General features: G+C 40.1%; 1 protein-coding gene across 1 annotated transcript in view; it reads left to right on the top strand.

Annotated features, from left to right (window-relative positions):
• Positions 1–307: 307 nt before the first annotated feature.
• The window catches only part of slc6a2 (solute carrier family 6 member 2), a 35,455-nt gene continuing 23,755 nt past the window's right edge, over positions 308–12,007 (top strand). The window contains exons 1-4 of the mRNA XM_071531596.1: positions 308–406; positions 845–1,325; positions 3,241–3,372; positions 5,504–5,741. Of these exons, the coding sequence (XP_071387697.1) occupies positions 1,028–1,325; positions 3,241–3,372; positions 5,504–5,741 (668 nt within the window). The 5' untranslated portion in view covers positions 308–406; positions 845–1,027. The remainder of the gene's footprint in view (positions 407–844; positions 1,326–3,240; positions 3,373–5,503; positions 5,742–12,007) is intronic.

Genomic DNA, 12,007 nt, shown 5'->3' with positions numbered 1-12,007 from the left:
ATCAAAAAAAATAAACAGCCTATAGCCTACAACGATATGCCATCAAAGTGTTCTGCATTGAATATTAGATTTGTAGAATATGTAAAGTCATCATTTCATGTTCCATTTTCCATGGATTAATCTTAATGCGCTCCCTGTGTCTGGTTTTGCAATGTGAAGTCAGGAGCAGAACTTCAGCTCAGACAAACAGCGGGCACGGCAAGTCGGCAACAAACTGGAGAAAAAGTGTTCAATTATAAAATATCACGTGGAAGAGAGAGAGGAAACTGATTTAAAAGCTCACATTTTATATCGTCTATGCTGGAGAAGGCGAGTCTTCAAGTTCCTTCAGAATGGGCAGTCTTCCCTCAGACGCATCTGGACAACAGCAGCGGCGGGTCATGGAGAAGTGTCCCTAGCTTTACAAGTATGGACTAAGCCTTTTCGACTTCACGGCTTTAAATGGCTTTAGCAACGATGACATATGCAACTAACTATTTACTTCTCTGGTTATCTGTATGAATAATGTTTTTTTAAGGTAATGCTTTGATTCAGTAAACTGTTAAAGGGCAGAATGCGCTCCATGCGCGCAGTGACGTTGTGAGAAGTTAGCTGTGGAGTACCTTTCACTCGGCACCTGCTATTGGTGCGCATTACAGATACAATGTTTCATCTTTTAATACTATACCGTTATTAGTTCAGTGATAGATGTCAGGTCTGTGTTATTTAGGAGGAAAATGTAACCCATTTCCCTCCTAACACCCTAACAAAATGTTTCTCCCTGTGCGTAATTCTATTCAGGGAAACTTTACGCACATCACCCCAAACCTCTCCAAACTTCTTGTTTCTCTTTCTCCCTCTTCAGCCCATGTATGCGGAGGTGTCAGCTGTATTTTCCGGGGAGAACAGTCGCTCATGCGGAGTTTGCCAGCGGGATTTCCTTCGTTATCACTGTTCAAACTCAGCAACACCGACATCACCCTCGCCAATTCCTCGGGGGCCGTGAGAGCACCGGGCCGGCGTGGGCTTCGTACGCACCGCAGAGAAGATGAACATCCAGGTTCTGCCAGAACATAAACTCTCGTCGGTGGCCCCGCTGAAACAGTGCAATGTGGAGAAAAAAGAGGTAGAACTGATACTGGTGAAGGACCAGAATGGCGTCCAGTACACCAGTTCCTCCATCATTCCCACCCCCAGCACCCACGCTGGTCCTCCCGGGTCCTCCTCCGAGGACGAACGGGAAACTTGGGGCAAGAAAATAGACTTTCTCCTGTCGGTCATTGGCTTCGCAGTGGACCTGGCCAATGTTTGGAGATTTCCTTACCTGTGCTACAAAAATGGAGGAGGTGAGTGAAACAAACTAAACGTGGGGTCTTAACTTTCTAATCGGTCTGTGCGCGCACACAAATAGCTCAAATTTTAGAACACAAAACTTTTTTTTTAACCTAAGAAAATCCTTTCACTATTGATTACAGACACACTATAAGTCCATATAGTAATATCATAGTGATTTTTCGTTAGGGGTGTTCTGTGTCTACTCTAATTTAGCGCTGAAGGACCAGCAATTTTCTATTTTTAGTTTCAAACGTTTCGAGATAAGGGTCAAAACCCCCTTTAGCAGCCTCCTAAATAAAGCAGCGGTGCTATTTTAGAGTTGCTAGTAATGTTGTGCCAATTGCAATTATTTTAATCCTGTAATAGCCTTAGGCGTATTAACGGGAAAGTGTCTTTAGCTTACATGATGAAGGAAATGCCTCATTCCGTCAAGTCATGTACATGGCAACCCCCCCCCCCCCCCCCCCCCCCCAAAAAAAAAAAAAAATCGCATGAATGCAGTGTAGTGAGTGCCACTGAAAGATTTGACCTGCAACCTTTCAGACCATAAGATGACTCCTGGCAAGTTTCAGCATCTCTAAGCAAATGATTCATGATTCAGTTCATGAAAAGCTGCTTTTGAAATAGACCTATTGTACGAACAGTTACCAAACAAGAACACGCTGTATTGTCAAAGTAATAAATGTATGGACAACAAACAAATGAAAGGAATCCAAGCTCGTTTGATGACAGATTCTTCGATGAAATCACAAGTGACCAGGCTTGGAGTCACTCAAAGTCCAAATACAAGAAGTTATTGATTGCCAACCAGGACTTCTTTTTTCAGAACTACTGAAAAGTGAAGCTGTCCTGTTGTGAAACTGTACTACTGTACCTATTGCATGTGTATTGAATGAACAAAGGGCCGTTTTAATCACAGTGCTGTCTTAGCCTTCAACACTCATGACAACAGAGTGCTCACTAGAAAGTGTGCCCCTGTCCTGTGATTGCCTGCATGTCCATTCACATGGCGAAAATAAACATGTTGTACTGAGTGGCCCTAGGGGTCAGCTCCACAGCCGGGCTGTCATACTCTGTTTGACCCTCACCAAAATGTATTCATTACCGTATATAATATGGCATTTGTCATGAACAATACCGTGAACAATTCAATTACGAGAGGTCATTTCCTTGTTGACTGATGTGCAACTACGCCATAGCATGAAAATAGCTGTGAGCGTTCCTGCTTGGACTATATGATGTATTGTTCTTCCTAGAATGTCAAAAGTTCCCCGCTGCTCTTTTTCCCCGCTGCGCACCTGGTTTTACTACTTTGTGTTGCCCGGCACTTATTTCATTAACTAGCACTTCTCTATCATACCTGATCTACACTTTAGATTAGGGAACACATATTAACTATTAACTATGGGTTTTCCCTCAATAGTTTAATAATTTCTCTCAATAATATGTGATATTAGCACCTTATAAGCCCCATACTGAGCAAAGCACACTAAAAGCCCAATTCATGTGCAACAACTTCCTTACTGACTGCTATAAGCACTAATTAGGAGGCTATTGAGGGAAAACTCATAGTTTATGGGGTATACTTAATGCAATAGTGCAGAATAAGGTGCAGAATAAGGTGCTAATAAGTGGTTTGTAATGACTAATAATGAACCAATACACGTATGGTTGCATGTTATGTACGTTATGTTATAACGTTATGTTATAACGTATTAATAGTTAAGTGTTCCCTAATCTAAAGTGTTACACATAGGGATGTGGGCGCTGTGGATCTGACCCTTGCACTCCTTACTATTGGTGGTTTGTAATGTTGCCAGTCCAGGGATTTAAGATCATTTTGCTTTTGTGCTCATTGTGAGTGTCGCTTTGGATGAGTGTAAACATCAAAAGTTGCTCAAAATGTATTTATTCCTCTCTCTCCAGGTGCCTTTTTGATCCCCTACATTCTGTTCTTGGTCATTGCGGGGATGCCATTGTTCTACATGGAACTCGCCTTGGGCCAATACAACAGGGAAGGGGCAGCTACAGTCTGGAAAATATGCCCCGTCTTTAAAGGTGAGCTGCAACACACACACACACACACACACACACACACACACACACACACACACATACACACACACACAGATACATGCACGTCTCTTCACCTCTGCCTCTCTCTCTCACCTCTTCACCTATGCCACTTGCCGCTGACTCATGTGCTCTTCTTGCTTTCTTTCAGTGTCGCGCCCTTCCATTTCATCCCACCTTGACTGTCCTTTCCCCTTCGCAGGTTCATGAGTGTCACCTGTAACTACTAATCTTCCTGTCACATCTCCCTTGGCTTAGTTTCACCTCTCCATGCTTTTCTGACCTCTCTCTGCTTGTTCTTGCAACCTTTTCCCCTTTTTCAAATGCCACAAAGAGATGAGAGTTGGGCCACACAGAGCCATGGTAGTGCCCACGGTATGCTGAGCAACAAGGTTGGGGTCAATTCACTTGCAAGTCAATCAATTCAAAATATTAACAGAATGTAAACTGCTGTTCAATTGCTAATGATAGCACATTAATTATCAATCATTTGTTAAAAGTTTAGATAGGACAACCTTCGTGAGCCAAACGTTTTAGAAGCGTTCTGCTGCAAAACTCTTTAAGTGTTGAATGCACAAACTTTCTCTTATATCAACATGTCGGTTAATGTGATTTATGAAACCTCCCTTATATTACTGTTTTTCTATATTCTGTTATCTTGGGATGGGAGGTTGGGCGTGGCAGGGAGATACCTTATTACATGTCACAAGAGCAGATATACACTGTGTGCACCTGAAAAAACACAAATAAGGGAATGTTAAAACTGTGCTCATCCACCATAAGTTTTCATATCACACCATCACTTACACAAGTGATGAGTGACATGACGAACATTATAGAACGGGTTGTTTCAACCACGCAGTCTGATTGGTCAGTTTCGACCGTCTCGACCGGCTAGCCATGCTTTATTAGCTGCTTGGCTAACTCTTGTGGTAACAGTGGGGGTAGTTAGCGAACTATCCTCTTTTCTCCTGGTTTTTATTCTTATGTATGTATACTGCTTTGAGGGAACCTTTTCAGTCAGTATGCATTCATTGTTAATCGTTGTGTAAAAGCCATAATACCTGTAAGTACATTCTTTACTGATTATTTGTAATTAAGTGATGCCAATATTACTTGAGTGTACCATATACCTAATGCATCACTGGGAAACCCATTAGAACACTAAAGAAGGCCCACTACAGGTTGGTCCAGCTAAATTTTTTTATAGGCCAACCTGGAAGTTAGCTCCGCCATGGTTCATTGGTGGCCGCCCCACTATAACTTCAATGGGCTTTTGAATGTGGTTTTGGATTGATGCCGAAAATAAGCTCTGTGATTAACACAGGCTTATGATATTCATTACGTTTTGTCATGTGCCATAATTTTCACAAATCAACACTGCCTTTACAAGTTTTAAAGCATAAATGTAATCGATGTTAGTAAAAAGCTAACGCTAGGCTAACCTGTGAAAAAATGAACTCCAGCAGAGGTCGCATTGCTCCAGCGTCACGAACATTCAAAGCTAAAGGTAACACATTAACTAGCTGGCTAACGGTACACAAGCTAAATCTATATCGGAATATCATTAAATTAAAAAGAGTGTGAGTAGTAGAGCTTATGGCTTTAAGTTGGACTATTCAGTGTAATGACAAGATAATTTTGGAACAAACCCACTGTAATTCAATTCAAGTTTACTGTAGTTCAAGACAGCTAGACATTTGTTAGCAACTTACTTATATATAAAAGCTTCAAACTTCACAAATTGGATGTTTAATGCTTTATTTTATCTCACAGAACGAAATGTGAAACTGTCTTAACTGTCTTACACAGACCTTATTTCAGGCTTTCAACCAAAAGCCCCAATCAAATCATAACCACTTTTCAGCCGGGGGAACCCATGGCTCAAACATGCTAACTCACTTCCGAGTTTTAGGACTCAAAACTGGACCGCTCTATTGCTAGAATAATGAACTGCAGGTGTAGAAACTACACAGTGTTGTACAGATGTTATAGCAGTACAGTATAAGACATGCAAAAACATTTGGTTAATAATGAATAGCATAGCAATAAACAGCATGGCAACAAATCACAGCATCATTTTGTTCTCCCCCACTAATAAGCCTGTGCTCCTCAGGTGTGGGCTACACTGTGATCCTCATAGCCCTGTATGTCGGCTTCTACTACAACGTCATCATCGCCTGGTCCCTCCACTACCTGTTCTCCTCCATGACCAGCGAGCTGCCCTGGCTCAACTGTGACAACAGCTGGAACAGTGAGAACTGCACCGACCCCAAGTACATCAATGGGTCCTTCCTGGGCAATGGGACGTCCTACGCCAAGTACAAGATCACGCCGGCGGCGGAGTACTATGAGTGAGTGATTTCCAAAAATGCCTTTTATTGCTCTGTGATTTGTGTTCTATGCCACACACAAACACATATACACAGACACAAACACAGACGCACACACAAACACACATACACAGACACACATGCGTGCATTTTCAGTGACAATGCTATAGGCATGTTCTCCACTGGCACTTTTGATGTGAGAGCAGTGGAGACCAAAACATCAGACTGGTGAATAAAGTCTAAAACTGACTCAAGCAGATAAGAATCAGACTTCTTAGAATTGCTACCTCATTGAATTATGACAATAATTCGATTGTTATATTGTGTCGTAAAAGTTTCCATATATATTCATTTTTTGTATATTTTTTTTGTGTGTGTAATTTTTTCATGGGGAGGATCTTTTTTCCTTTACCAGCACAGTTAGTCAAAAAAATCAATATAAAGAAAAGGAAAACAATTCTTTAATATTTTCAAAATGAGAATTAAATCCTGTCCCACCTCAACCTCCATCACCGCCACCTAGTCAAATGGTCGGAGGGCAATTTAGGAATCGAAATGAATCAGGTGGCAACCTCTGTAGACTATTGAAGTGATTCATAAATGGTTTCCACCTTTGGAAAAACTTGTCAACTGAACCTCTCAGAGAGAACATAACAGTTTGAGGGAGAAGTGGGAGATTTTCAGGTGAGAAGAATTCAAGAATATCTGCTTGTTCAAGGGCCAGGTGTTAATGAGGATCGGTTCCCTGGGACTCCAGAGATGGCAACCAAATAGCAAGGCTTCATTTCAATTTTGAAAACCCTCAGACCAGTAGTTTTGAATCCTAGGACAAAGGGCGAACATATGGCTACGTTTGCAGGGTATATTATGGCATTGGTAACATCTATTATCAACATTTGAGTATATTTCAGAAAGTCTGGGCTGTAACATATGAATCCTGTGTAAAACCTTGAATTGCATAAGCCCCAATTGGCACAGGAGGTTGTAGAATTATTCTATGGACTGCTTTGCTCCACTAGTCATCAGTGAATTCAACCCCCAGCTCCCATTACCAAGAGGCTTTGCTTTTACTTAGAGGAATCTTAGTAAAATATACGATACCGTTTTATATTTGAGAAATAAGTGCTTTCTGGTGAGGCTTGCACATAAAGAGATCATCCGTAAGTTGTTTGGGAGGCTGCGAAGGGAATTCAGGAAACACATTTACAACACTGTAAGTAGCGCGAGAGATGGGATGGGGGGCAAGCTATATTTGTCGAACAGATGGCAAAAAGGAATAATCTTTATATTATTTATACACAATGAAGAGACTGTTGTGTGCCTGCTCCACAGTAGGCTACAAGCAGCATCAATTGTATTTCTCATTTAACATTTTACATTTTAAGCTGATGCTCTTATCCAGAGAGATTTTGCAAAAGAAGTAACAAAATATAACAAAAATCAATTGCAATCATACTGCTATCTTAGTATTTCCGTTGCTCCCATGTAACTTTGTTGCAATTTATGTAGTGCTGCGATTTAAGACATGAAGGTTGAATCTAAACAGGGACACTATTTATAAAAATGAATAAGGCAAGGTATGTTGGGCAAGTGTCACAACGTAATGACCTTAATCATTGTAGCATAACTAGATTCTACTGTTTATATATTTTAATCACAGTATTTTCATGATCGCAGAGAGATCAAAGTATTGGTATGCATCTACAAGTAACTAGTAACTATAAAGCTGTGTATTTTTGGACTTTGGTTCATTGTGATTGTCTATTTGTAGATGTTTGTATGGTTACAGTCTGCCATAGGTTTGTTAATTTGGCTGAGTCAGACTGGTTAATAAATATTGAATACAATACGGCCAACAACAAACACTTCCACATGGAAGAGATGCTTTCTTGTTTTGTCTGAATGGTACAGGTACAGTTTGTATAACCCCACCCAAACACCCTCCGTGTGTAGAGGTGACTCTACACCCCAAAATTGTTCAGTGGTCCACCCATAAATGTTTGCATTATAAGAGGCACGTATATATAAAAAGCTCAAATGCAGTGTTTGAAGTGCATGAAAAAAGCCCCATCCGTTTGCACTTCAAAGACGGCAATTCTGTCTCAGCTTGTGTGAAGATTGACTGTGCGGCCCAGAGGAAGTCTGTGGGATGAATGGGACAATACAAGGGACTTATCCTCAGCTGATGTGCTAAGAGTGGGGCACAAACAAAACACAGAGCGTGCGTCAGAGGCAACAATTGAGCACATTAAAGTTCCACTTCCATACCGCTGTGCTGCATTGATGTCTCACATGTTTATTTAATTCATATTCCTGGTTTCCCTTCAACTTTCTCTCTCATCAAACCCCTCAAAACTTCATATAGTGATGCGAGAGATGAGTAAACCAGGTCTCACTGCACTTAGTTGGAAAGTTCTGCCTTTACTTTAACGCTCCATCCTTGAGAGTTAATGTGTGTATCATAATTCATCACAGGCTTTGAGAAAAGTGATGTAAGATTGCTCAAAGAACAGAAACTACCATGGTCCGTAGTGTCAGTGTGAGTACTATTGATTCCAGGTGGACTACAACCCTCCATTCATAGAGATCATTGCAGTAGATGTGGTCAGAACAGGCTCAGGATAATACAGGTGCCTTTTTCTGTGAAAGCAATAGTAATCTCAGTGTACAGACCTTGTATGGGGCCCCGGCTCTGTTGGGGACTACAAATCCTCCTGCTCATGGCAGGCTTGGAGTACAGGAGCAAGGCCAAGGCACAGCATGGGAGAGCAGGGACAACCGAGTCAACAACTAACTCTCTCGCTTCATCTCCTACTCTGTTACAAACTCTCTTGTGCCCAGTGTTCTCATTTGATTCTAATTTATGAGAACATTCAACAGTAAAACTTTTTACTCATGATATAAAATGAAACACCCTTTAGTCCAAGACAGGACAGGTGTGCTTTGCAAGTGCTTGTTGATTTTGAACTCATTGAGCAAGGTTGCCCTGTGCTTAGAATTTACAACTATTTGTCTCTTATTCTAGCTGATAGTCATACATGAGCTATTAGATCGGATCTAGATTATTTAAACAGTAAACAAACCAAACAGAGTATACCTACTTAATTACCTCAGCAATTTGTGTTAAAATTTGACTGAGAGTGGCACATTTATCAGTTAAAATTGTATCTTGACCAATGTTTTCATATGTCCCATGCAATGGCATACAGAAGGGAGTATATTTTGTACCAGCAACAATGGGATACAATGGGATATGGGATACAATGTTCACATGCCTCAGTATACCTGCTTATATAGCATCATATCTCAGCTACCATATCGTCCCAGTCAGGCAAAAACTAATATCCAATACTAAATACTAGTATATCCATAATGTCAACTTTTCAGGAACTAAAAGCCTTGTTTTTAGCTTGACCACCATGCATTTTAGAGTTTTTTCCAGTGGGGTTTTGAAAGGGTTTCATAAGTTCAAGGTTTGTAGAATTTTCTCAATCCATAGGGGAGCATGTAATGTAGCCTAATTCAGTTGAAGTGAAGAAATGAAAATGATCAATGGAATTACAAGCTTTTCACATGACAACTATATTCAACAATTCAACAATTTTCCAAGACAGATCACTAAGTTCCTACTGGTTTGGTCAGAGTTGAGTTGATTTTTGCATTTTCTGCAGTATTCGGTTAGGGAAGCTCATTCCCCAGCTCATTCATGGAAAAACATTCACATTGCTGCTTTTGGATGTTACTGAGCATCATGCTTTCAGTCCTGTTTTCAAGTGTCAATCAACATGCCATTTTGTTTCTTCAGCTGTGTGTTTTATCCAAATTGGGTAACATATGTCATTCTTAATATTAGTCCCCCAAGATTCACTTCACTTCACGTCATATTGTTGTAACCAACAGGGAATAGAGGTGGCAGTCTGTGAAAACTGCAGACGAGGTCAAGGGCCAACTGCAGTTTTGAGTATTGACTTATGAACGTTGCCTCTGTAGAAATTTCCAGAATATGGCTAAATAGTAATATTCTTTGAGTAGTCAAATATAATTTTGAGTAGACTTTTACTTTCCTTCACCTTAAAAGGAAAAACAAAAAGTTTCCCAAGCTTTTGATGATCACTGTTGTCCAGCTGACACTCCACTCCACTTGTCCTGTCATGCTTTCGTTGAGCACATAGCTCTGGCTCTTACTTATCAGTCTACTTTGATGTGTGTCCTCCACTCCTCAGCTGTCTGAGGATGGGCTAAGACCTAATGTCCTCTACTATTAGGTCTTTATTATTGGCTTCATTGATCACTGCTGCCCTACAATCTTTTGGTGGCACATTGCAAATGGCCTGTGAGAACAGTCATTAGTTCTCATGTCCCGCTCTGGGGCAGACGCAGAGCAGGTGTCACTTACAATGCATGCTCAGTCACATACAAAAGCACTAATGACAGACTTGGAATCATAAAGGAGAACATAAAGGAGAACCACAAGACGAAACCCAGGAGCCACACAGCAGTCTGTGTTGAAGTGTCAGACTTTTAGAGAATATAAAGTTTATGCAATTACATTGGCTTGCTTGACATTGTAAATGTATTGGACTTAATACAAAATCATTGAAGAGGCTAATGAAAGGTTATTATGATGAAAGATCTAGTAATAATAATACTGCTTTGTGATTCGCGTCTTGTGGCACTGGTTGAAGCACCTGATTTATTAAACTGCATGTTTCCCTTTAATAAAACCCAATCAACTTGGAAATTTGCGCACGTGAACAAGCCTCACTCCCACCCTGTTAAGTCCCAAAATTAGCCATTATTGAAAAACACTTAATGAAAATTGATATGCATATACAGTAAATGTGCTTGTCATTCTGTTCTCTTTGTGTGAGAAAATGATTTGACAAAAAAAAAAAGAAAAACACATAAGACTTAAGAACAGACTTAAGTTTTTAGATTTTTTGATTCCTCCTATGGACTGTAATAAATTACAAGTCCATGTAATTTGATATGGAGCATTAAGAATTTTAAAGACTTTATTTCTCTGCTTTGACATCGACGTTTCCATTTCACAGTGCGTCCAAAATGTGCGTATGCACGGGTCTAAGTGGACGCACATTCTCACGTCAAGTTTGTTTTTTATAAATTGCGTGGAAATTGTGTGGAAAGTGCCATACGCATCTTTCAAGTCCCAATTGTGTGTACGCAACATTTATAAGTGATGCTACTGGTGAAGTAATTGTTGAGTTGTTGGTATTGATCAACAACCCTATCAACCCCCGCAGATATATTATGATCATTTTGTGCTATGGGCCAGTAAAAACCTTACTTATTACCTTTTTAAGCAAACTCTTGTATATTCTCTTCATTATGACATTCAATTAAATTCAATTCCATACTTATTTTAAAGCAAAATATTACGTATTTTCATTAAGTGTAATGTGTTGGGACTCAGCAAGATAATATCCACCCATGAGCGCTGCATGAAATCCCCTAGTTTGTCCCCCACACTGCAATCTGTGGAGCAGTTGGGATTGCAGTTGGAGCAGCGTAGCACGGCAGAAGCAGCTCTGCAGGATTGGCTTCACCGCCTCCGCCTTCAGCTGTCCTGAAAAAAAAAAAAAAAAGATCTTTGGAAAGTCTCCAAGCAAAAAAGGAGGGTGATAAGCAGCGCAATAAAACAAGAATAAACATGTTTCATTAGGGGTGTCCTGGTGGCTCAGTGGGCTAAGTCGCTAAACACAACTTACTGGGTTGGAATCGATCTTTGTTTCATGTCATGCCCCTCTCTCTTTCCTGTTTTTCTCTACTTTGAACTGTCGAATTTAAATGCAAAAAAAAAAACATTACAATTGTGGTAATATTTCAATAGTATTGCAGAGTCAGCATGGCAAGAAGCAATAGACTTGGACAAATATTGGATCCTAGCTATAAAGCTGTATTATTTGTGATTCATGTGTCTTCACTGAATCATGTTTACCATCGGACAGTAACATTGGACAGTAATACCATTGGACCATTGGACATGTTGATAAGAAAAGACAGGGAGTCAATAGCTGTATATTGCAATAAAAATTTGAAGCATACAGGCCTAAGATGCTACTAACATTTCATGTGTAAATTAAGCAAGCAATGAGGATAAATAGGTCCCTGGTTCTTTTGCTTGTGAGTTCAGGATGAATTGTGATAATTACCATTGGAGTTAGGTACTATAATTCCTACAGGCTATTCTCTTGTGTCATATTTAATAAGTTTAATAACTTTTATTGATTTTGATTAATCCTCAAAATGATCAAATTCAACCAAAT

This window comes from Centroberyx affinis, unplaced genomic scaffold (genome assembly GCF_046629955.1).
Source record: "Centroberyx affinis isolate AG114_WGS23_722 - 3 ecotype Tasmania unplaced genomic scaffold, CSIRO-AGI_Caff_v1 ptg002101l_1, whole genome shotgun sequence".
NCBI classification, from domain to species: domain Eukaryota; kingdom Metazoa; phylum Chordata; class Actinopteri; order Beryciformes; family Berycidae; genus Centroberyx; species Centroberyx affinis.
Note: the sequence above shows the minus strand (reverse complement) of the source record. Positions and strands in the feature narration are given on the sequence as shown.